Source organism: Canis lupus, chromosome 24, assembly GCF_048164855.1.
Source record: "Canis lupus baileyi chromosome 24, mCanLup2.hap1, whole genome shotgun sequence".
Classification (NCBI taxonomy): domain Eukaryota; kingdom Metazoa; phylum Chordata; class Mammalia; order Carnivora; family Canidae; genus Canis; species Canis lupus.
Window position 1 is genome coordinate 11394309 of NC_132861.1, and position 26205 is coordinate 11420513.

The following is a 26205-nucleotide window of genomic DNA, read 5'->3' on the forward strand; positions in this document are numbered from 1 at the left end:
TGATACAGTAATATGCAGACAGGGTTTTGGAAGATTTTATGTAATAATGCTCAAATACTATGAGATTAAGGATAGTAGTCTTTAATTATATGGGCAACTGGAATAAAATGATTATTTCATATCTACTAGTTAGCTTTTTATTTTTAATTTTTGGATTATTTATATATCTTTGAAGGAATTAATATATTTTGAAGGAATTTGAGGCAGGAGAGTATAATGAGCCAACAGTGCAGACTGAGTTTAGACAGATGGGGTATAAATCCAGGCTTTGGGCAAGTTTAAATTTTTTAAAGCCTCAGCCTCCTCTTCTATTAAGTGGGGGTAACCATTTTAATTTAGTAGTGTGATAAGGGTTAAATGAGATAATGACTAGACAGCCATTTTTATCACATTTCCTGATGTGGATGGAATAAGCATTCAGTGAATGTTACTATTGTTTTTATGTTAAAAGGGTACTTTACAGTTTAACCTACTTTTTTTTTTTTTTTAATTATTTATGATAGTCACACACATAGAGAGAGAGAGAGAGGCAGAGACACAGGCAGAGGGAGGAGCAGGCTCCATGCACCAGGAGCCCGATGTGGGATTCGATCCCGGGTCTCCAGGATCGCGCCCTGGGCCAAAGACAGGCGCTAAACCGCTGCACCACCCAGGGATCCCTTAACCTACTGTTTTAAAACAGAGTGACAGATGATAAACATCTGCTTCAGTGTTTTAAAGAGTTGAATACATGGGCAGAAATTATTATAGTGGTTACTTTTGAGAAACATTTAAGCTCTTAGAATGATCTTTTTAAAAAAATGTATTTATTCATGAGAGACACAAAGGTAGAGGCAGAAGCACAGACAGAGGGAGAAGTAGGCTCCCTGCAAGGAACCCAATGGGAGACTCTTGATCCCATACAAGGATCACTACCTGAGCCTGAGCCGAAGGCAGACTCAACCGCTGAGCCACCCAGGTGTTCCAGAATAATCTTTTTAGATTCTTTTATTTTGTATGGATGGTCATTTTTCTGTTTCGCACGTATTTGAGAAGTGAGCATAGGTAAGGAAACAAAAAGTTTTGTTGCTATAGACATTTTCCTCTTGTCTCCGAGTTTATGAAGTCCTATTCTCCATTACTCATGGTAAACTATAGTCTTTGAGCATGTAATCCATCATAAAGAGATGGGAGGTATTGTGGCTTTCAAAGTAAACTGTTTTGGTGACTACTACTCATATAGTAGGGTAATTTATTTCTATTAAAACATACTTTAAGATGCAGTAATTTGAGCAGTTGTTATGTGTTTTTTTTGATTGCTTGGATTTATTTCAGTTGTTGCATGACATAGACTGGACTTTGGTCATTTCAGTAAACTCAAAAAAAATATGTAGAGCTTGAACAGTGCTAGAATTCAATGTGGTACAAATGCTTAAAATCAAATTTGATTTGTTTTGCTACCACTGTTCTAAGTAGTAGTATTTTGTTCATGTTGCTGTAGTTGAGGCTACTTCAGTGTTTTTAAAATAAATGTCTCATTTCAGGAATTTGCAGCTTCTAGAGGGAAAAGGAACATTCTGAGAGAATTATGGAAGTGTGAGAATGAAAATAATTTAAAGCAAAAATTTTTTCTAAAGCTTATGTTATAACTGAATTATATGTATTTTAACAATTAGATATCACTCACCTAAAAAATTAGTCTGAAAAAATGTTTTCTTTCCTATTTAAAAACCATTACTGTGGAGACAAAAAAATTATAAGTGACATCTTAAGCAGTTTGGGGTTCTCTGTATAAGTTTATTTTTGGTTTTCCTAAACCTATGCCTTAGTCTTGGTATGAGATAACCTAAGTATGAGCTTTGCACAGTGGCAGTATGGTAGCCAATGAGGTTTATCTGAGATACAATAATTGCTATTGAAAAATCCAAGTGTGTTGAGAGTGAAGGCTCTGTGTGTGTGTGTGTATGTGTGTATATTGTGGGAGGATGGTAATTTAAAGAAGAGAGTGTGGTTGTAGATGCAGCTGGAGAGATAGGTTGGAACCAGGATTTTGTTAGGTTTATTTACTTATTTATTTTTTAAAAAATATTCTATTTATTCATGAAACACAGAGGTAGAGAGCGAGAGAGAGAGAGAGAGAGAGACAGGCAGAGGGAGAAGCAGGCTCCATACAGGGAGCCTGACGTGGTACTCCTGGGTCTGTCTCCAGGATCAGGCCCTGGGCTGAAGATGGTGCTAAACCGCTGAGCCAGCAGGGCTGCCCTATTTGTTAGGTTTAGATATGAGTCCTGAAAGAGACAAGTCATAATTACCTAGGACCAAATGAAGCAGTATTGGTCTGAGCGTGAACTTGAGCTGAGCTCTTGTTCTCATTTGAGCATAGAACTCTGCTTGAGCAAAGAACTCTCCTTGAAGATATTACTTGGATCATTCTGTATAGGGTAACAATACTGGATCAGTTCAGTACATATAGCAAGAAGATGCTGAATTCAATTTTGAATATATGTAAACTCAAAATAAGAGCAGTATTTTCAAGCATTGGACATTGCTTAAAGCTGTTCGTACTTTCTTTAGATGTAACCCGACCTTTTTTTTTTTTTTTTAAGATTTTATTTATTTGATAGCACAAGTAAGCAGAGTGGCAGGCAGAGGCACAGGGAGAGGGAGAAGCAGGCTTCCTGCTGAGCAGAGAGCCTGATATGGGACTTGATCCCAGGGCCCTGGAATCATGACTTAGGCAAATATTCAACTGACTGAAGCCACCCAGGCACCCATAACCTGACATTTTAAAAGTCCTAGAAATTTCTGATTAATATTAAGAAGATTTTTAAAAAACCTATATTTCAAGATTATGGCTAAGAGTAATTAAACTTGTGGTATAGCTTCTAGGAATTTATTTTTTATAAACATTTTATTTACTTATTTAAGAGGGAGACAGCATGAGCATGGGGGAGAAGGAGCTCTATCCCAGGACTCTGGGATATGAACTGAGCCAACAGCAGACACATAACTGATTGAGTCACCCAAGAGCCCTGCTTCTAGGAATTTATAATGAAAAGTGGGTCAGTTGATTTCTTTCTTTCTTTCTTTCTTTCTTTCTTTCTTTCTTTCTTTCTTTCTTTCTTTCTTTTCTTTTCTTTTCTTTTCTTTTCTTTTCTTTTCTTTTCTTTTCTTTTCTTTCTTTCTGATTTCTTGTTATTTTTGAAGAAAAATTAGCTGCTCTGAACCTCTATATTAATGTTGAGTGTGGAGTAAAAGTAATAGCTTACATTGATTCAGTGCTCATTATTTACTAGGAAGGATGCTAACATATTATCACATTTAGTTTTTAACTTTATGATGATAAGTATTATTTTCCCTATTGTATACATACAGAATTAAGGCCTGGAGAAATTACATGATTTGCCTAAGGTCACAACTAAAAATATGTGGTGCCTGAACTTATACTCTGGTTTTTCTTTCTTTCTTTTCTGTTTTAAAGATTTTATTTATGTATTCATGAGAGACAGAGAGGGAGGCAGAGACATAGACAGAGGGAGAAGCAGGCTCCTCATAGGGAGCCTGATGTGGGACTCCATCCCCAGACCCGGTATCACGCCCTGAGCCAAAGGCAGATGCCCAACCACTGAGCAACACACGCATCAGTATACACTGGTTTTTCTGTCTGAAATTTGTATATTGCCTTCATGCTTGAATGGTTTAGTTTGATATATACCATTCTGGGTTGCAACCCCCCACTGCCCCTTTTAGTACTTAGAAGATACAATTTCACTGATTCCAGGCTTCCATTGTTGCTTTTGAAAAGTTAACTGTCTTTTCTTTGTAGATATTATAGTATTTATCTCTATTGCCTTTAGCATTCTTCAGTTTTACTACATTGTCTCTAGGTGTGGATTTATTTTTATTTATTTTGAAATAGAGAGTTATTGTCTTTCATAGACTTTGGAAATTTCTTAGTTATTATAGCCTGAATATTAACTTTTTTTTTCCTTCTGGAATTCATAATAGACATATCATGGACCGTTTCTTTTATTCTCTCATTTCTTTGCTTTTTTTTGTCTCTATAAGCTGCATTCTGGGCACTTTCTTCAGCTCTGTCTTCTGGTTTCTTTTTTTGTTTTTTTTTTTAAAGATTTTATTTATTTATTCATGAGAGACACAGAGAGAGGCAGAGACATAGGCAGAGGGAGAAGCAGGCTCCTTGCAGGGAGCCCAATGTGGTACTCTCGATCCTGATACCCAGGATTACCACCCTGAGCTGAAGGCAGAGGCTCAACCTCTGAGCCACCTAGGTGTCCCTATCTTCTGGTTTCTTGATTCTTTTTTCATCTGTGTCTAATGTGCTATTTCCATATTAGTCCATTGAGCTTTTAATTTCAATGATTATATACTTTTTATTTATTTTATTTTTATTTTCATTTTTTTATAAACTTATTTTTTATTGGTGTTCAATTTGCCAACATATAGAATAACACCCAGATTATATACTTTTTAAAGCTAGAAGTTTGTTTTGTCTTTTTTATATCTGCTTGTTCATTTTTTAAAGTGTCTTTTTCTGTGCTCTTAAGTAGATGTATTTTATAGTAAATAATTATGTGTTTTAGATAATATTAATTCTGTTACATGTTGTAACATTTGACTCTCGTGGCAGACTATATTTTTTCTGTATTTTGAAGTTTTAGATAATAACTTCAGTGGAAATAGTATGAGGATTGGGAAAAGAATATATGCTATACTTTTTTTTTTCCCCCCCTGAGGAGTGCCTCTGGAGAACTGATGAATGAATAAACAGATTTTAGTATATCCATATAGTGAGATACTTACTCAGCAATAAACATATAATTACTGACATACAACAACACGGTTGAATCTCAGAAGCTTTATTCTAAATGAAAGAAGTCAACACCAGCATACATACTGAGTGATTCTATTTATGTCACATTCTAAAACAGACATAACAATGATATGTGAATGGAAGAATACATCATGGGGGTAAAGATTGACTGCAAAGTGACAGGAAGGAATTTTCTGGAGTGACGGAAATGTTCTATATGTCCACAGTGTTGGTAGATATGCAATTGTATACATTTTTCAAAAGAAGTCAAATTGTGAAAAAATTAGTGAATTTCATTGTAAAAAAGTTCTATCTCAATAAAACCGATTTTAAAAAAGCAGTTAAGGAGCACATGAGTGGCACAATCAGTTAAGCATCTGACTCTTGGTTTCAGGTCAGGTCATGATCTCAGGGTTGTGAGATCTAGCCTTCTGTTGGGTTCCACTGTCAGCATGGAGTCTGCTTGAGAGTCTCCTTATCTCTCTGCCTCTCCCACTCATGCACATGCTTTCTCTCTGTCAAATGCGTAAATCTTAAAAAAAAAAAAAAAAATTGAAAAAGCAGGCAAAACTCATCAATGATAACAGAAGTCAGAATAGTAATTGGCCTTGAGGGGAAGTACTGCCTAGGAGGTGACATGAAGGATCCTTCTAGGGTGCTGGAAATGTTATGTATTGTGATGTGGGTGTTACTTAGATGCACCAGTGTTAACATTCATTGAGCTGTACATTTAAGACTTATATACTCGTATATGTTATATACTTCAATTAGAAAATACAAAAGAAAAAATACTCTAGAAAAAGATTAAAGTGCAAAGTTGAGGAAATCTTGAAGGAAGTAGAGCCAGAGGACAAAGAGGTGGAAAATAGGAGAGAAAAGGTAAGAAAATTAGAGGACCATCCTAGGAAGTCCAACATCTGAAAAAAAGGTGTTTCAGAAAGAGAGAACAGAAAAAATGGAGAGAAATAATCAGTGAAATAATTCAGACATTTTCCTAAAATTAGACATTAATTTCTAGATTGAAAGAGTCCCAAGTAGACCCATTTCACAAATATCACCAACAATTTTTGAAAGCTTGTGTCAAAGAGAAGAACCTACAAACTTTCAGAAAGGGGAAAAAACAGGTGATATATAAAGGATCAGGAATTTGAATGACATCAGTTTTCCAGTTAATTGAACTAGAAGATAATAGAGCAGTACCTTCAAAATTCTGAAGGAAAATTATTTCCAACCTAGGATTCAGTAGTCAATCAAACTATCACTAAAGTATGAAGGTAAGATAAAGTGTTAAAACCTCTACCTCCCATATATGGGAAATGTATTCCATCAAAGTAAGGGAGCAGACCAAGAAAGAAAAAGACATACACAGAGAGTGGACACCCAGGACTCCAAGATGGTGTCGCCCGTACCAGTGAAGGAAAAGAAGCTCATGGAGGTGAAGCTAGGAGAGCTGCCAGGCTGGATACTGATGCGGGATTTCACCCCTAAGGGCATTGCTGGAGCATTTCAAAGAGGTTACTACTGGTATTACAACAAGTATATCAATGTGAAGAAAGAGGGTGTTGCTGGGATTTCTATGGTGCTGGCTGCTTATGTGCTTTTCAACTACTATAGTTCTTATAAGGAACTCAAACATGAACGGCTACGCAAGTACCACTGAAGAGGGCCCAGTGTGGAAGCACATTTGGCATTCCTGACCATGACTTTTACCTGGCATCCTTGAATCCTTCCATTGCTTAATTCACAATTAATATCCAATAAAAGTTGACTGGTACTGGGTGGGGGGGGAAGCAAAGGGACTCCTCAGGGTGAAAGTTGATGCCAAGTTGAATAGCCTTGGAAAGTAGATAGTGTCTTCTTTAGAGCAAAGGTTAGGCTTGCTTACAGCCTTGGAAGAAAGCGATTGTATCTTCCTTTGGAACAAAGTTCCTTTGGTTCAATATGATAGCTTGGGTTTCCTAAACTAAGAATTCCTCTCCTGTAATGCAGGCTACTGTATGTGCAGATGTCAGGTGGCCCATTATCTAATGCCTTGTGGGAACTGGGACTTGGGGAACTGGTGCCCCTTCCTTCCCTATACCTTGGGTTGTCTTCTGAAAGTTTTATAGTTTTAACTTATGTTTTGGTCAGTAATTCATTTTGAGATAATTTTTTGTATATAATGTGATGTAAGAGTTGAGATTCAGGTTTTTTTCTTCATATGGCTATCTGGTTGTTTCAGCACCCTTTTTTTTATGATAGTCACAGAGAGAGAGAGAGAGACAGAGACATAGGCAGAGGGAGAAGCAGGCTCCATGCACCGGGAGCCCGATGTGGGATTCGATCCCGGGTCTCCAGGACCGCGCCCTGGGCCAAAGGCAGGCGCTAAACCGCTGAGCCACCCAGGGATCCCCTCAGCACCCTTTTTTGAAAAAAAAAGTTGACCTTGTTGACCTGCCTTGACAACTTTGTCAGAAATTAATTGGCCATATATGTGTGGATCTGTTTCTGGACTAATTTGTTCCATTGGTTTGTGTGGGTCTGTCTGTATGCAAATCCCATGCTGTCTTGATTGCTGCAACTTTATAGTAAATCTTGGAATCAGAATGAGTTGTCCTTTGCTAAACCATTTGACTATTCTACGCCCTTTATATTTCAAAGAAATTTTGAAACCATTTTTACAGGGAAGGATGTTGGAATTTTGATTGGGATTGTATTGACTCTCTAGATCACTTTCAAGAGAATTGATATCTTACTTATATTGAATGTGTCAGTTCATAAATGTGTGCACACACATGTATATCCATTAATTTAGGTCATCTTTAACTTCTCTTAGCAGTTTTTGGTAGTTTTCAGTGTTCAGATCTTGTATGTGTTTGGTTAAATTTATCCCTGAGTATTTAATGTTTTTTAGTGATTTCATTGTTTTGATTTTTGTTTTCAATTGTTTATTATTAGTATGTAGAAATGCAGTTGATTTTTTTTGCAATTGATTTTTTATATTGACTTTGTGTCCTACAACATAATTTTTGAATAACAAAATTTTGAATTACAAAACTCACTTACTTGTAGATTCCCTGGGATTTTCTCCATTAACAATCATGTTGTATAATAATAAAAGCAACTTCTTTTCCAATCTGTATGCTTTTTATTTTTTTTTCTTTATTGCACTAGTTAGAACTTCTAGTTCTAATGTTGAATAGGGGCGATGAAAGCAAATATATTGGTCTTGTTCTTTCTTGATATTGGGGGTGAGCATTCACTCTTTTAAAGTAAATAAGATTTTAGCTAGGGTGTTTTAGGTACCCTTTAATGGGTTGAGGAAATTGTCTTCTATTATTAGTTTGCTAAGAGTTCTTATGAATGGAGTTGACATTTTGTCAGTTTTTTATGTATCTGTTGAGATGATCATATATTTCAGTCTTTAAAAATCTGTTTTTAATTTTTTTAATTTTTATTTTTTTTAAGTTTTTATTTATTTTTTATTTTTATTTTTTTAAAATTTTTTTATTTTATTTATTTATGATAGGCACACAGTGAGAGAGAGAGGCAGAGACACAGGCAGAGGGAGAAGCAGGCTCCATGCACTGGGAGCCCGACGTGGGATTCGATCCCGGGTCTCCAGGATCACGCCCTGGGCCAAAGGCAGGCGCCAAACCGCTGCGCCACCCAGGGATCCCTTTTTTAAGTTTTTAATTTTTTAAAGATTTATTTATTAGAGAGTGCACAAGAGAGAGCATGCGAGAGAGTACCAGCGGAGGTTGGGGTGGGGTGGGCAGAGGAAGAGGGAGAAGCAGGTCTTTGTTGAGCAGGGAGCCGATACAGGGCTTGATCCTGGGACTCCAGGATTATGATGTGAGTCCAAGGCAGATACTTAACAGACTGACCACCCAAGTGCCCCTGATGGGAAGATTTTAAATTACAAGTTGAGTATCACTGATATAAGACTATTCAGATTAATCAGTCTATTTTTTCTTGAGTAAGCTTTGATATTTTGTGATCTTTATATAATTTGCCCATTTCATTAAGTCCTCTTTGACTTTTAAAATCTCTAAAGTTTGTAGTGCTAACTTCTCATTCATTACTGATTTTGTTAATTTGTGTTTTTCCCTTTCCCGGTCAATATTACTAGAGGTTATTTTATTATTTTATTTTTATTTATTTTTAGTTTAAAGATTTTATTTATTCATGAGAACACAGAAAGAGAGGCAGAGGCCTAGGCAGAGAGAGAAGCAGGCTCCATGCGATGCGGGATTCGATCCCAAATCCTAGGATCATCACCTGAGCCAAGGAGGGGCAGGTGCTCAACCACTGAGCCACCCAGGTGTCTTTATTTTAATGATGTTTCTAAAGAGCCAGTTTGGCTACATTGAAAATTTCTCTTCTGTTTCTACTTCATTGATTTTTTTTTTTTCTCTTAACTTTATTATGTTCTACTCTTTGGGGTTTAATTTGTATTTTCCCAGGTTTTTTAAAAAGAGTTTTAAAAAAGATTTTATATATGCATTTGAGAGAGAGAGCATGAGCAGAGGGGAGAGGCAGAAGGAGAGGGAGAAGCAGACTCCCCACTGAGCAGGGAGCCCTAGCAATCCCAGGACCTGGAGATCATGACCTGAGCCAAAGACAGATGCTCAACCATCTGAACCACACAGGCAACCTTTCTCAGATTCTTATGCTAGAAGCTGAAAGCAGGAGTCAGCAAATGATAATCTGGGGACCACATCTAGCCTGCTACTTGTTTTGGAGTGGCCTATGAACTGAGAACGGTTTTTGCATTCTTTAAATGTTAAAAAAGTCAAAAGAAGGGACGCCTTGGTGGCTCAGAGGTTGAGCACCTGCCCCTGGCTCAGGGCGTGATCCGCGGTCTCAGGATCGAGTCCCACATCGGGCTCTCTCCCTGGAACGTGCTTCTCCCTCTGCCTACATCTCTGCCTTTCTCTTTCTGTGTCTTTCATTAATAAATAAGTAAAATCTTAAAAAAAAAAAAAAAGTCAAAAGAATACTATTTTGTGACATGTGGAAATTAAATGAAATTCATTTATCAGTGTCTATAAATAAAGGTTTATTGGAACATAGCCATACTCATTTGTTTACATATTATTTATGGCTACTTTTGTGAGTTTGCATAGTTGGGACTGAGATGTGGCATTCTTAGTGTTCTGCACTTCTGCTTGGTGCAGTATAATCACTGTTTTAAGTACCTTTGATATCATTATCCTGTGAGATTTTCCTTTATTACCAGCATATACCCATCATGTTGAAACAAGAAAAGCTGAGAAAAATGGACTTGACATATTATAGTTCTAAAGTACATTAGAGTTTGAATTATCAAATTAGATGATAGCATTGATTATTATTCAATGATACTATAGTTGTGCTAAAGAAATACAGTATACACAGACATTACCAGACTAATCACTCATCACAGTATTCCCAACACATGGGAAAACAATGGTCAGAAAAATCAGAAAATTTAAAAAGGAATATCTTATAGCAGAATTTCTTCACAAAATTATTAACAGTGAAAATCAAGCTGCACCCAGGTTAAGTTTCTGAGTGTCTCATTTGTTAGTTAAGTATGGAAGTTGTTTACTGATGGTGCCTTAACTAAATCGTGTTTGATTGTAGTAGCCAAAGAAATGTGTCTGGAGAAAATAAACTTGTTTAAAGCTATTAGTCTTTTCGGGATGCCTGGGTGGCTCAGTGGTTGGGCGCCTGCCTTTGGTTCAGGTCGTGATCCCGGGGTCAAGTCCCTCATAGGGCTCTCTGCAGGATGCCTGCTTCTCCCTCTGCCTGTGTCTCTGCCTCTTTCTCTAAGCCTGTGTCTTTCATGAATAAATAAATAAATCTTAAAAAAAAAAAAAAGCCATTAGCCTTTTGGCGAGAACAGTTGCTGGAAGAGTTGAGAACATTAATAATCAATTAAAAAACAAAGCAAATGATTTTGAGTGGTTTTCCTTGGCTTTTGTGGATTGACAGAAGTTACCACTACAGCTCATTTGGTGTTATTCATGAAGTCAATTATAAGTTTGACGTTTTTGAAGAATTAGTTTTAAAAACAATGCTCATGGAATAACTACAGGGAAAAATATTTTCAAAAAGTTCAGAAAATAGTAATTTTATATAACCTGAGGTGGGATCTGCTCAGATTTAGTATAACTGATGGTGGTAAAAATAGGTGTAGAGGAGAAAAAGGCTTAGGTGAACAAATTTACAAAACTGTGAAATTGTAAAGTGAAATTACAATTGTGAATTGTAAGTACTTATTTATCAGGTTTTTTACAGAGAATATTTGAATATATCATGCAATATAGAACTAGTTAGTAGCTTCTCAAGGCTCAAAGAGTATTGCTCTGGTGGACTTAATCTTTGTCAGTTCCTTGAATTTTTGTCAGAAATAGAAGCTAAATATCCTGACTTGACCTACCACACTGACGTGGCTTAGTAGTGGTATACTTTTATTTTAGTCTTTTTAGCTTACGGCTGAATTGAGATTTTTGAATGAGAGGAACTCTTCTTAGCCACTGTTAGTGAGCCCTGAATGGCTTTGGAAATCAGTTTTTGCTTCAGACTTGTTAATGTATCTTAATGTATTAAACCTAACATTACAAGCAAAACATTGTATGTAAAACTAAAAGTTATTTTGATGTTTGAATCACAAGTAATAAATATTAAGCTGTTTTATGTAGCTTTCCTTCCAGTTGTCAGAAGTGAAGGTAAAGAAGGGACATCCCTGTTCCCACTCAGATTTGCGGTATAGTTTCTGAGCTCCATTTCAGCAGCCTTTCGGAGACTTTGGTGTAAATGGAAAGGAAATTACCATAATTCAAAATCTGTTTAACTGTGCATTTGAGGCACTTGCTCCTTAACCTTTAATTGGAAGTGATTAATCCGCAGTGTAAGGACGTGCCAAAAGACAAATATTAAGAGAAGAATAAAGTCTGTAGGTATCTTCCAAATAATAAATAATGCTGAATCAAAATCATGTACGTGATGGCACCTTTCTGGGTGAAGACATTTTCAAACATGAAATACATAAAATCTTATTAAAAAGCAGTGCTACCCTATGAATGTTTGCAATTAATTTTGATGATAGGGAACACTAATTTTGAATCTTAACTAAGTGAAATATTAGCCCCTCCTCCCAAAAGAGCTTTGTTCGTACCAGGAGACGAGCTTTACAAAAAGTTTTACTCAGTGATTATTATTAGAATGTTTTGAATTTTATCAATAAAAATTATGGAAATTTTTGTCTTCTCATATAAGTACTTATGTAATATCCTCAATTTGGTCTGTTTGCCCTTAAAGCCTAAAATATTTACTGTATGATCCTTTGTAGAAAGAGTTTTCTGACCCCTGTTTTACATTAAGATATTTTTATCTGCATAGTTGTGTAGCTGCATGTATTAGCAGAATTAATGCTTTAAGGTCACACTGACTTTAAAAGAAAATAATATATGGAACAGCTTTGTTTCTACTGGATTTATTAATTACAGCTCATTCACTGTAATAAGACTTTATTGCTTGGTGTTAATGTTCTGATTTGAACAAGAGGTTTTCCGTGGTTTCCATGTGGATAAATCTACTGAAGTTTCTAAGTGTGCACAAGTAGTGTACACTTGCTGTGATATGATTCTCAAATAACATAGACACTGCCTTCAAGGAACTAATGCTAGGTGAAAAGACAAACAATATGTCAGAACACCTAAAGGAAACTGCTTTATTTTCAAGGATCTACTGGAGTCCTTTGAAATGCCTAGAACTAGATGTGCTTAATTTTGAAGAAGAGTTTTTGAACCCTTTAAGAATAGAGAGGAGGTAGAGAGGAAGGGCGAAGCAACACCAAAATTTAATTCCCTTTAGACAGGCATGGAGAAATATTTTTTAAATTTAAATCCAATTAATTAATATATAGTTTCAGAGGTAGAGTTTAGTGATTCATGCGTTGTATATAACACCCAGTGCTCATTACATCACATGTCCTCCTTAATGCCCATCACTCTGTTTCCCCATCCTCCCACCATTACCCCCCGCCCTTCCAGTAACCCTCAGTTTGTCTCCTTTGGTTAAGCTTCTTATGGTTTGTCTCCCTTTCTGATTGTATCTTGTTTTATTTTTCCCTCCCTTCCTCTGTGCTCCTTGTTTTGTTTTTTAAATTCCAAATATGAGTGAAATCATATAATTGTCTTTCTCTGATTGACTTATTTTGCTTAGCACAGTACCCTCTAGTTAATACCGATGTCGTTGCAAATCGCAAGATTTCATTTTTTTAAATAAGATTTTATTTATTTATTCATGAGAAAGAGAGAGAGAGAGAGAGAGGCAGAGACACAGGCAGAGGGAGAAGCTCCCCGGTCTCCAGGATCATGCCCTGGGCTGAAGGCGGCGCTAAACCGTTGAGCCACTCGGGCTGCCTGATTGCATTTTTTTGATGGTGAAGTGATGTTCCATTGTGTGTGTATGGAATACCACATCTTCTTTATCTATTCATCTGTCAGTGGACATCTGGGCCTTTTCCATAGTTTGGCTATTATGGACATTGCTGCTATAAACACTGGGGTGCAGGTGCCCCTTTGGATCACTACATTTGTATCTTTGTGGTATATACCTAGTAGTGCAATTGCTGGGTTAAAGGGTAGTTCTGTTTTTTTACTTTTTGAGGAACTTTGATATTGTTTTCCAGAGTGGCTGTACCACCTTGCATTCCCACCAACAGTGTATGAGGGTTCCCCTTTCTTTGCATCCTCATCAACATTTGTTTCCTGTTTTGTTAATTTTAGCCATTCTGACTGCTGTAAAGTGGTATCTCATTGTGGTTTTGATTTGTATTTCCTTGATGCCAAGTGGTGTTGAGCAGTCTTTCATGTGTCTGTTGGCCATTTGTATGTCTTCTTTGGAGAAGTGTCTGCTCATGTCTGCTGTGCGTTTCTTGACTGGATTAAGCATGGAGAAATATTTTAATTTTCTTTACTAAGTAGATTTATTGGTTTACTGTTCTGGGAAATAAGAGTAGAGCAGTTTGGCCTCTTCCTGGATGTCATTCTTCTATATCTCTGAACTTCCTACTCTTTATAGTCTTGGATGGAAAGTATCTTTGCATAGAAGCCTTGGGTGATTCTTGGATGAGTTTGGGAAACCAGGAAGAAAAGCCAGAATTACTGAGCTGGAGGGCTTTGGTGGAAACCAGAGGTTCAGATGATACTCTTCATAGTGTCTGTGGAAGGGAAAAGATCAATGATAGTATTTGCATAGATGGAAAGCTATAGAGAATGACAAAATCATAGAAGATTACAAGTTGAACAAAAAGGGCTCAGGTAGTTGAATTCACAGATTTTTGTTTAGATTTAACTTGTATGAGACAAATATATATATAAATGATGCACGGACAACTATAGGCTGTTCCTTTAAAATGTATTCCTTAAGTATGACTTTTGGTTTGGGGGGCCAAAATGTTTTAGAACTAATTTCTCCTTTTTTTTTTCAGTGGAAAAAATAGAATATGATATTCATATATTTCTACATTGTTAAGAATAAATTGAATAAAATCAAGTTGATCATTATTACAGCTTATGGTAATTATAAATGAGCAAGGAAAACTAGTGTCCAATTTATATACCTTTAACATAAACCAATAGTTCAGAGTTGTGTAATTTTTCTCTGTGTGATCTCCTTAGGTGTTCTTTTGTGATCTCTGTACTTCCAGAATTAGAAACTTTGTTCAATATTATAAGATGCATTCAGATAACCTCAAAGAAAGAACCATTTTGACTCTGAAAGTAGTTTTAAGCAGATATTTTAAAGAATAAAAAAATGTTCTAAAGTTGGTGCTGAAAACTTAATAAGGCATTATGTATTCAGTGTAGGTCTCTGCAAGAAGATGAATTTGGCTGAGATTTGTGACAATGCAAAGAAAGGAAGAGAATATGCACTTCTTGGGAACTATGACTCATCAATGGTATATTACCAGGGGGTGATACAGCAGATTCAGAGACATTGCCAGTCAGTCAGAGACCCAGCTGTCAAAGGCAAATGGCAACAGGTAAGACACAGTCAAGTATTCAGTGATTGAGGGCAGTAATTTATTATACTTGAGAGACTAGAGTTGGAAAATTACTTAGAGATTATGTAAATAGTTCTTATTTGTCCAAATACTGAAATGTATTTAAAATGTACTCTGAATATTTTGTCTTGCCCAGTTAATATTTTATATATTTTTGATAGCTTTCAGGAGACATATTTTGAGATATTTAATTATAATTGTAATTTACTTTAAATTTTTAAAATTTTCATGATCAGCCCAGTTGTATATAATGACAGATTTTTGATATAAGGTATTTCTGCTCACCCTTTCCCTTTTCAGTGTTACATGTAATTTTGACCTATTTCATAAAACTTTTAAGAAAGTTTCCTCTTCTTTTGAAAGACTCCCTACAAATACAAAGGTCAATAATCTAATAAAACTAATATATTTGCTGTGTCTTTTGACTGTACAACTTGATTATATAATAGTACAGTTAATAAAAATATGAATTAGAATTTCCCCACTTATTAAAACTTAAAGTCCTTTTAAAATTAAAAGTACAAAGTGAAGCATTTCTTTGAAGTTTCCATTTAATGTACTAATGCCTTTCAAGTGTTTCTTTTAATTTTTCCATGTCAGAAATTGATGTTTCACTTAAGTTTTCAGGGTAAATTTGGCTTATTTTCTGACTTAAGCATTACCAAATTATGTTGAGTGAGGACAATATACTTGCTTTCACTCAAGTTGAATTTTTAGTTGTGTTTTTCTATATTGTATACTAGCCATAGGCAAGAGTGATTTATTAACCTAGCATGGAAATATTTTTGACAATTTCTTAATTGTGTTAAATAGTGACCATTTGTATTCAGATATTTCTACTGTGTTTATTTTTAATAGGTTCTATAATTTCATTTCTCCAAGTATATAATTGCATATATTAGCAGTTGAATTTTACCTAGGTTTTTCTTTTCTTTACAATAAAGTGTGCCTTCTGGTTAAAAACAAATTAAAATTGTTAAAGTGAATTTATAAATGTAATTTTCAATCTGTTATCTGTTTGCCTTTAAAATTAGTTTGATCTCAAAGTTTAAAAACAGAAGGATTTCTATATAGTAGGTACTCAGTGAGGTTTTTTAATTTTTATTTTATTTTTAAGATTTTATTTATTTATCCATGAGAGACACACAGAGAGGCAGAGACATAGGCAGGAGGGAGAAGCAGACTCCCTGTAGGGAGCCCGATGTGGGACTTAATCCCAGGACCCCAGGATCTTGACCTGAGCCAAAGGCAGATGCTCAACCACTGAGTCACCCAGGTGCCCCTCAGTGAAGTTTTTTAAATATGGGGAAAATCTTGCCTTTGAACTCAAAGTGAACTTTATTCAGCAACTGAAATAATTTAAGTCCAGAAAAATTCAGATTTTAGGTGAAGGAGAATTTAAATAAAAATTGGAAGTGGGTAAAGCTTAGTAATCTGCCACTTCAGATTTTCAGATGTTCATGACAGGCATTTCATACTTAATGATATGAGAAGTAGAAAATTCTGGTAAAAATTTTGGCTGATGATTTTCTGAAAGCTATTTACAAATATGTTAAAAGGGTTTGGCATAACATTTTAGATATCTGTGAATGGTTAACTTGTTACTGAACTTGTTTTAAATACATTAATGATCATCACATTCATTGGTAGAAATGAGTTCATTATGAAAATATATTAACTACTGCCCCTAAAAAAGGTATGTAATGTATTTTTTCAATCTAGTTCCCGCCCTCCTATATTACTTTAAATAGTACTTTTTTTTTTTTTTAAAGATTTTATTTATTTATTCATGAGAATACACAGAGAGGAGAGAGAGAGAGGCAGAGACACAGGCAGAGGGAGAAGCACGCTCCATGCAAGGAGCCCGACACGGGACTCGATCCCAGGTTTCCAGGATCAGGCCCTGGGCCGAAGGCTGTGCTAAACTGCTGAGCCACCTGGGCTGCCCCAGTACTTTATTTTTTAATGTTTTAATGGCTCACTTTGCATACTTTGAGAAAATGTGCATTATTATTATTATTATTATTATTTTAATTTAAGACTTAGCACAAGCCAGGTGGGCAGAGGCAGAGGGAGAGGGAGAGAGAGAATCTCAAGCAGACTCCCTATTGATCACAAGCCCGACATAGGGCTCCTGCTCATGACCCTGAGATCACGACCTGAGCTGAAACCCCGAATGGGATGCTCAGCCTATATGGCGCCACCCAGGCACTGCTAGAAAACTTGCTTTCTATACCAATTTGTTATTTGCCATTCGTATAAACTTTAAACAGTTTCCAGCATAAGGTTATTTTCTTTTAAGGTTCGGCAGGAATTATTGGAAGAATATGAACAAGTTAAAAACATTGTCAGCACTTTGGAGAGTTTTAAAATGGACAGGCCCCCAGATTTCCCTGTGTCCTGTCAAGATGAACCATTTAGAGATCCTGCTGTTTGGCCACCCCCTGTACCTGCAGAACACAGGTAAATGGGACTTTATATTCTCTTTAGTTTTATAGTTTTATAGTTAATTGATATTCAGAGTGAAGAGAGTGAAGCTTTATTTGAATGAAGTATGAAAAATTTGAGGGAGTGTATAAATTTAATACTTGTTTACAGTTTTCACACCTATAGGTTTACAGAGTTTAGTTTGATATAGAAGTAAATCATTTGTCATATATCTTTTAGAATGTTACTATAAATCATAACAATAGAAATATGCTAGTCCTAAAATTTATCAGTTAAGTGAGGTCTTTAAGATTTTCTATCAGCGCAGAACTTGTATGGCTTTTTTGCTTTAAAACTTTCTGCTTTAAAAGATTTTAACTTTAGATGAAATGGTGGAGAAATTGGATTCATCTAGTTGGGCTTACAACCACTTTCCAGAGTCCTACTGTAGAAGGAAACTTAGCATTTTGTATTCTACAGTCATATTGTAGAAGGAACCTTATTCCAAAAGTTAAAGGTCGGATTCCCTAATGTGGCATATAAAGCTCTAAGTTTATCTCTCTGATGTGCAGCCTATGCATCACCTACATTAAACTTGTCTCTTGTTCTTTCCTGTCTTTTTGTCTTTGCATGATCTATTCATTCCTCAAGATTCCCATCATTCCCATCTGAGCAACTCATGTTCATTGTTGGACTCTCAGCTCAACTGTATTTTCTCTCTGCAGCCATTCTCAGTGTGCCCAAACACAGCAGTTTGTTCATAGCAGTTACCTTGTTGCATTTCTTCACAAAATGAGGAATTTTGCTAGGTCAGGGTCCATGTTTTTATTTTCTCAAAACACATTACAAATAACAAAATTTTACTGCTAATACAGTGTTTGGCACATAGTAGGCATTCAACCTACATTGAATGAATAATTCCATTATTTTTACAAGGGAGGAAACTGAGGCCTGAGCGACCCTGACCTAGAAGTTAGGCTAGTTCAACCAGGATCTGAGTTTAGGCCTCTCTGGCTTTCAGTCCCCCTGATTGTGAAGTGGTATTGTGGCCAGAGTGTTGCATCATAGTAAATAATTTTGCCTTTAGTCAATAGCTGTGATCATGTGTTTAACTTGTTGATCTCTTGAAATTTTCTAAGAGCATTTAAAGAACTGTGAAAAGTGGTTAATTTATTCCTTCAGGGTTTTTTCCACTGAGTTACAGATAATTTTATGATTCCTATTATAAAAACACTAGATGATTCTTTTCTGAGGTCTACAACAATATAGCTCTTTTCGCAGATATAACCACTTTCAGGTGATTTGCGTTAAGGTAACCATTATCTTCTCAAAAGGCAACATTTCAGGAGTCATAGAGTTGTTACCATGGAAGTTTCACACTAAATACTAAGAAAAAGAAATAATGGCATTTTGATTTATCAGAACTTGAAAATTTTGTGTATGTACCTTAGTTTTTTCCTGAAAGTCATTAATTCAGAAATATACGTCTAGTTTATAGCTAAAAGCTGACAATAACTTCATTTAGATATAGTTGACATATAACATTATGTCAGTTAAGGTGTGCAATGTATTGATTTGAGATAATCTATATATAGATTTATGACAGTTTGATTACCATGGTAGCATTAGTTAACACCTCCATCATGTCATGTAATTATCCCTCCCTCCCTCCCTCCCTCCCTCCCTTTCTTTCTTTCTATCTTTCTTTCTTTCTCTCTCTCTCTCTCTCTCTTTCTCTCTTCTCTTCTCTTCTCTCTCTTCTCTTCTTTCTTTTTTTCTTTTCTTTCTTTTCATTCATTCATTCATTCTTCTTTTTGGTGGGAACAATTAAGATCTAGTTTCTTAGCACCTTTGAAAGTTATAATACAGTATTGTTGTATATTATCTTTATGCTGTGCATTAGATTTCCAGAATTTAGTTATCTACTAGTTGCAACTTTATACCCTTAAACATCTTCCCAATTCTTCTCAGCCCCTGGTATTTAACTATTACAATTTTGTTTTTTTTTTAGATTTCACATATTAATGAGATCATATAGGATTTCTTTCTCTGTGTGACTTAGCATAATGCCCTGAAAGTCCATCCTTGTTGCAGATGGCAGGATTTCCTTCTTTTTTATGGCTGAACAATATTCCATTATATATATGTGTGTGTGTGTGTATGAATATATATATATATATTTCATATACATATATTTCACCTCTTTATTCATTCATCTATTGACATATATTTAGATTGTTTCCATATCTTGACTATTGCACATAATGCTGCAGTGAACATGGGAGTGCATGTATCTCTTCCATATCATGTTTTCATTTCCTTTGGGTATATACCCAGCAGTGGAATCGATAGATATTTGGTAGTTCTGTTTTAATTTTTTTAAAAAGATTTATTTTATGATTTATTTATTTATTCATGAGAGACACACAGAGAGAGAGAGGCAGGGACATAGGCAGAGGGAGAAACAGGCTTCTTGCAGGGAGCCCGATGCGGGACTCGATTCTGGATCTTGGGATCACAACTTGAGCCAAAGACAGCTGCCCAATGCTGAGCCACCCAGGCATCCCAATTTTTTTAAAAAAGATTGTATTTACTTATTCATGAGATAGAGAGAGAGGCAGAGACATATGCAGAGGGAGAAGCAGGCTCCCTACAGGGAGCCCAATGCAGGACTTGATCCCAGGACTCTGGGATCATGCCCTGAACGAAGGCAGGTGCTTAACTACTGAGCCACTCAGGCATCCCTATTCTTAATTTTTTGGGGAACCTCCATACTGTTTTCCATAGTGTCTGAACCAATTTGCATTCCCATTAACAGTGAACAGGCCTCTCTTATTTCTATATTCTTTTTTTTTCTTTCTATATTCTTGCCAACACTTCCCTCATCCATTGATAGCCATTCAACAGGTGTGAAGTGCAATCTAATAGTGGTTTTGATTTGAATTTTCCTGATGATTAGTAATGTTGAGAGTTTTTTTTTCTGTACCTGTGGGCCATTTTGGACATTCTTTCTTTCTTTCTTTCTTTCTTTCTTTCTTTCTTTCTTTCTTTCTTTCTTTCTTTCTTTCTTTCTTTCTTAAAATATTTTATTTATTTATTCATGTGACACACACACACACAGAGGCAGAGACACAGGCAGAGAAAGGAGAAGCAGGCTCCATGCAGGGAGCTTGATGCAGGACTCGATCTCAGGACTCTGGGATCATGCCCTGAGCCAAAGGCAGGCACTCAACCACTGAACCACCCAGGCATCTCTAGATGTTTCTTTTAGAAAAATATCATTTGGTTCCTCTGCACATTTTTAAATTAGATTTTGTTGTTGTTGAGTTGTATGAATTCTTTATATATTTTGGATATTAACCCCTTATCTAATATATGGTTTGCAAATATTTTTTCCCATTCAGGAGGTTGTCTTTTCATTTTTGATTGTTTTTTTTGCTATGCAGAAGCTTTTTATTTTGATGTAGACTCATTTGATATTTGCTTTTGTTGCTTGTGCTTTTGATGTCATATCCAACATATCATTGCCAACGCGAATGTCAAGGTGTTTCTTCCCATGTTTTCTTCTAGAAGTCTTATGATATCAGGCCTTATGTTTAAGTCTTTTAAATCAAATCCAGTTCATTTTTGTGACTGGTGTTAAGAGAGGGGTCCAATTTTATTTTTCTGCTTGTGGTTATCCAATTTTCTAAACGCTCTTTGTGGAAAAGATTAATCTTTGCCCACTGAGTATTCTTGGCTCTCTTGTCAAATATCAGTTGACCATAAATGCAAGGGTTTATTTCTGCACTCTCTGTTTTGTTCCATTGGTGTCCATGTGTATTTTTATGCCAGTACTGTACTGTTTTAAGTACTAAAGCTTTGTATTATAGTTTGAAATCAGGAAGTGTGATGCCTCTGGCTGTGTTCTTATGATTGCTTTGGCTATTTGGGATTTTTTTTGTGGTTCCATACAAATTTTAGAGTTTTTTTTTTCTATTTCTGTGAAGAATGCAGTTGGAATTTTGATAGGGCTAGTTGGGTTGAATGTTTAGATGGCTTTGGGTAGTATAGACATTTCAACAATATTAATCTTCTGATCCATGAACTTGGGATATCTTTCCATCTGTGTTCTCTCCAATTTCTCTCATTAAAGTTTTGTAGTTTTCATTGTGCAGATCTTTCACTTTTTAGTTAAATGTTTTTCTACATATTTCATTGTTTTTGAGGCTATTGTAAATGGGATTGTTGTCTTTCAGATATTTCCTTGTTAGTGTATAGAAACTCAACTGATTTCTGTAAGTTGATTTTATATCCTGCAATTTTACTGAGTTTGTTGATTAGTTCTTAGAGACTTTTGGTTGAGTCTCTAGGGCTTTTTATGTATAAGATCATATCATCTGCAAATAATGACAACTTTTGCATCTTCATTTATGATTTCAATGCCTTTTATTTTTTGGTTTTGCCTAATTGTGCTAGCTAGTACTTCTAGTACTAAGTTGAGTAAGAATAATGACAGTGGGCACCCTTGTCTTATTCCTGATCTTAAAGCAGAAGCTTTCCATTTTCACTTTGAAGTATGATGTTAGTTGTGGGCTTAATTATATATGGCCTTTATTATGTTGAGGTATGTTCCTTCTATACCCAATTTGTGGAAATTTTGTTTTTTAAATCATGAAAGACTTTCATATTTTGTCAAGTGCTTTTTTTTTTCATCCATTGAGATGTTCGTATGATTTTTATTTTTCATTCTGTTAATGCATTGTGTCACATTTGTTGATTTGTGTATGTTGAACCATTCTGATGTCCCAGGTATAAATCCTGTTTGGTTATGGTGTATAATCTTCTCAGTATATTGTTGAATTCCTATTCAATGGAATATTTTGCTAATACTTTATTAAGACTTTTTGTATTTCTGGGGTACCTGGGTGGCTCAGTGGGTTAAGTGTCTGCCACTTAGGTCATGATCCCAGGGTCCTGGGATCAAGCCCCACATTAGGCTCCTTGCTCAGTGGGGAGTCTGCTTCTCACTCTCCCTTTGCCTGCTCCTTTCTCTGCTTGTATGTGTGCTCTATCTGTTAAATAAATAAATAAAATATTAAAAAAAGAATTTTTGTATTCCTTAGGGATATTGGTCTATAGTTTTCTTGTAGTATCCTTATCAGGCTTTAATATCAGAGTAATGCTCCCTTATAGAATGAATTTGGAAGTGTCCCCTCTTTTTGATTTTTTGAAAGAGTATGAAGATTTATGTTAACTGTACTTTAAATGTTTGGTAGAATTTGCCAGTGAAGTCACTTAGTCCTGGGAATAATTTACAGTATAGAGAATACCTGTTTTGAATTGCTAGAGCACCAAGATGTAGCATTGGCTACAGATATTAACTCTAATATTTGTGGCTCAAACTGAATAAAAAAGTGTGGCTGGCATTTGCCCATTGATGAACACTTACCTGAAAACCTATTAGAGAAGTATTAGCTCATTATTTCCTTTTATTTGTCCTCCCTTAACTCCCCATAATGCAGATCTTATTTTTATGCTTGTGTTTTAATCCTTACTTTTAATGAAAGTGACAGATGAATGGACCAGAATGTATTTCTCTGAACCTCCTTTCAACATATTAAAAGAATTTTTCCCTGTATGTAGCCATTGTAGATAATGTGATTTTTTTCCTGTATGGATCAGAATAAAAAGAAAATCCATGATTCTATACTGTCTGGGGGGAGAAAAAGATTCTTATTCCCATGTGTGTCATCACCAACAATAGAAAAATATCCAACAACTTCACAAGATTCTACTAGTGAAGGAATTCTGTATAATATTTGAGTATTCATGGGCTAATAATAAATAATATTAAGTTTATAAGTTTAGATTTGAAAGTTTTGAGAGGTTAGAGTTTTTATTTATTTATTTATTTTTAAAGATTTTATGTATTTATTTGAGAGAGTGCAAAAGGGAGGCCGGGGGAGGGAGAAACAGACTCCCCACTGAGCAGGGAGACTGCCGCAGGGCTCTATCCAAGGACCCTGGGATCATGACCTGAGCTGAAGGTAGACACTTAACCAACTGGGCCACTCAGGTGCCCTGGGAGGTTAGAGTTCTATGTTTTTCTCCTTTTACAATTTGGTTTCTTCTACAGATCACATAAAACAAAATGTAATGAAATTTCCATCTAGAGATAGTGAGTAATGGTTATATTCCTTAGATAGTCTTGTGGTAATGGGAAGACACTTGACTTAAGTCCATGAGATCTGAATTTGAATTCTTTTCTTGCAACTTACTTGCTTTCAGACCTTAAGTGAGTTATTTAATCTCTCCAAATGATAGTTTCGTTATCTGTAAGACGGGAATTTCTACCTCATGGAATTAAATGGAAGAGTTTAATGTCTAAGACAGTAACTGACATGTAATCAATTATTAAAATGAATGGTCAACTCTGGAATAAAGTAATACCATTTTTTTTTCAGATAAAAAGAGAATGATCATTCTACATAAATCCTTTGTTTTCTGAAATATTTTGAATAACTCTGGCAGAGAAGATAATCGTTTTTTTATGTCCAAGTCTTGTGAAGTTTGTGATCATTATTAAAGAAGGGATGACTAATTATTGGTCACTTACTATATGCTTTATAAGCATTATCTTATTTAAACCTCCAATAATCCCATGAAATAACTACTATTATTGTTTGCCCATATTACTATTGCTAACTTCTTATTATGAACCCTATTTACAGCTGAGGAAATTGAAACTCACAGAGTTTGTTATTTTCTCAAAGTCATCTGAATAAGTGAGTGCCAGAACAGGATTTGAACTCAGATCTTCTCAACTTATTTATATCCACTTTATTGTTTTTTTTTTTTTTTTTTACAGATATTCAGTGGTATCTGTAGGCTTTAATATACATCTATATATCCTAATGCATATATAGATCTATTATCTATTTGATTAAATTCTTATTAGAGGTTGTAAGAGAATAAAGAAGCTGAAAATACTTAATGAAATAAATATTGGTATTTTACATATAGTTAATTTTTTTTCTGTGGGAACACCACACTGAAATTACAGTATGAGTCAGTAGGAAAATATAATTTACCTTGTTTTGTATAAAGTGTTTCTGGGATGCATCTGATGTATTTGGCATTAGTTACTAATCTGGTAACCCTGCTTGTGGGTCTGTCCTTTTTACTTAATGGAATTTTAGCACAAAACTTCTCTATCCATGTTTCTGCACACCAAGGTAATCTGTATCTTGTGGTTTCCAGCTCTGGTTTGCCACATTGTTCAAGTTATACCTTAAAAGTCATGTGTCTGCTGAATTTAATCAGGATCTTGTTTTAAATCACCAGCAGCTGCTTGGAAAAATCAAAACAATCTTTGAAAATGAGTTAAATTCATTGCCTTAAACGTGGGGAAATTGAGCTACAAACAGTTTATGATGGGGGAGAGTGGCAATATTAGAACTAAACTCCAGAGAGATGAAGCCTCCCGATCATTCTTAGTGTCGTAAGTTAAAGGGTATTTTTGTATTAATTAAATTACTTACAATAATTTCCATGTAAGTTTATTAAATGCATTCTCTTTAATGAGACTATTTGAAAATGGTCTCTCCAGGTGAGATCTGAAGCAATGGAACAGATTTTCTGCATTGGAGCAATATTTTGTATAGCATACATTCAATAAACTATTGAATGTGTTAGGGCTTTGTAAGTTACAGCTTTTGGGATAGATGGCAGTAAGAATAGGATCCACAAGCCTGAAATTAATCATCGGCTTATTCTGTATAGGTAAAATAGAACTCTAATAGGCCTTCCAATGTTGTTTCATCTGGAACCAAAGAAAATGACACAATATGTTTCTTTGTACATAGAAATAGTAAGATTGTTTTTTATCCAGTTTGTGTTATTCCTCTTTGAGGAAATTCTTACTGACTTGGTATAAAGTTGTTGCTTTGTTTCTTTGGGTACTCAAATAGATTAAGTTACTGCCAGTGTTTTAAATCTCAATTTGCAGTGGGAAAAGATCAAGTAAGGCCGATGTTGAGTACTCCTAGAGTGTAGACTATTATCTCATCCTTACAGGCATTTCATCCAGACTCTCGTTCAGTTATTTTTCTGGGATTATGAGGCAGGAGAGCAAGTTTTGTGTGTGTGTGTTTGTTTTTAACAGTTCCACCGCTAATTGAGTAGTCCTCCAAGTTAAGTTCCCTTCTCCTTGCCTCATTGTTTCCTCGTAAAATGTATATTATGATGAGATTGTTTTGTAAAATCATTTTGAAGTCCTAGGAAGAAACATACTATATCATCGATATATCCAACATTTATTTTATGAACATTTGTCATATGCTAGGCATGATCTTTGGCCTTGTGGAAAGTATAAAGCTGAGGGACACCTCCACAGATCTTGGCCTCCAGAAACCAATAAGAGAAAATAACCCAAGCATCCTGGAAAGCTTGAGCTAGGATGCTGGCACCTATTACATGCCAAGTACTGTGTCACATGCTGGTACTATGCTGGGGATATGGGGGGATTCAGAAACAGACACAGTCCTTGACTTCTTAAGCATACGGTCTTGTAAAGTGAGTGTGAGAGCCATTAGTGAAGTAGAATGGACAGGATTTGATGATTAATGAAATACAGAGAATTGAGAGAAAAATTGGAGTAGGTGATGAAATTTTTAGATCATGCTGTTTAATAGGAGTTGGAAATGAGAAGCAGAACTTAAGAGAGATGGGATTAGTGTTTAGTTATTTAGGAATCATCAGCAGGTGAGAAATTTTAAGAAGGAAAATTTAATGTCATGTGTCATATGTGGAATAGATTATTTGTCTAATGATTTGCAGGTTGAGATTATACTCATTTAAAAAAACATTCTAGAGTCCTATTCTCTTCCCAAATTCTATTTCTGGAGGACGGAGTGGACTTATTTTTAGACTGTGGGTAGAATGC

The 26205-nt window shown here is 35.4% G+C and overlaps 1 protein-coding gene and 1 pseudogene across 9 annotated transcripts in view; both read left to right on the plus strand.

The window, feature by feature from the left end:
• Window positions 1-26205, plus strand: part of KATNAL1 (katanin catalytic subunit A1 like 1) — a 113911-nt gene that overhangs the window by 7011 nt on the left and 80695 nt on the right. For 6 of the 9 annotated variants that reach the window (XM_072795596.1, XM_072795589.1, XM_072795590.1 and 3 more), the window contains exons 2-3: window positions 14656-14831; window positions 17155-17315. In XM_072795596.1, the coding sequence (XP_072651697.1) occupies window positions 14670-14831; window positions 17155-17315 (323 nt within the window). In that variant the 5' untranslated portion in view covers window positions 14656-14669. Of the gene's footprint in view, window positions 1-14650; window positions 14832-17154; window positions 17316-26205 lie in introns of all 9 variants that reach the window. The other 3 variants (XM_072795591.1, XM_072795592.1, XM_072795594.1) reach the window with 1 other exon arrangement.
• LOC140615751 (ATP synthase subunit f, mitochondrial pseudogene) lies at window positions 4834-6589 on the plus strand (annotated as a pseudogene).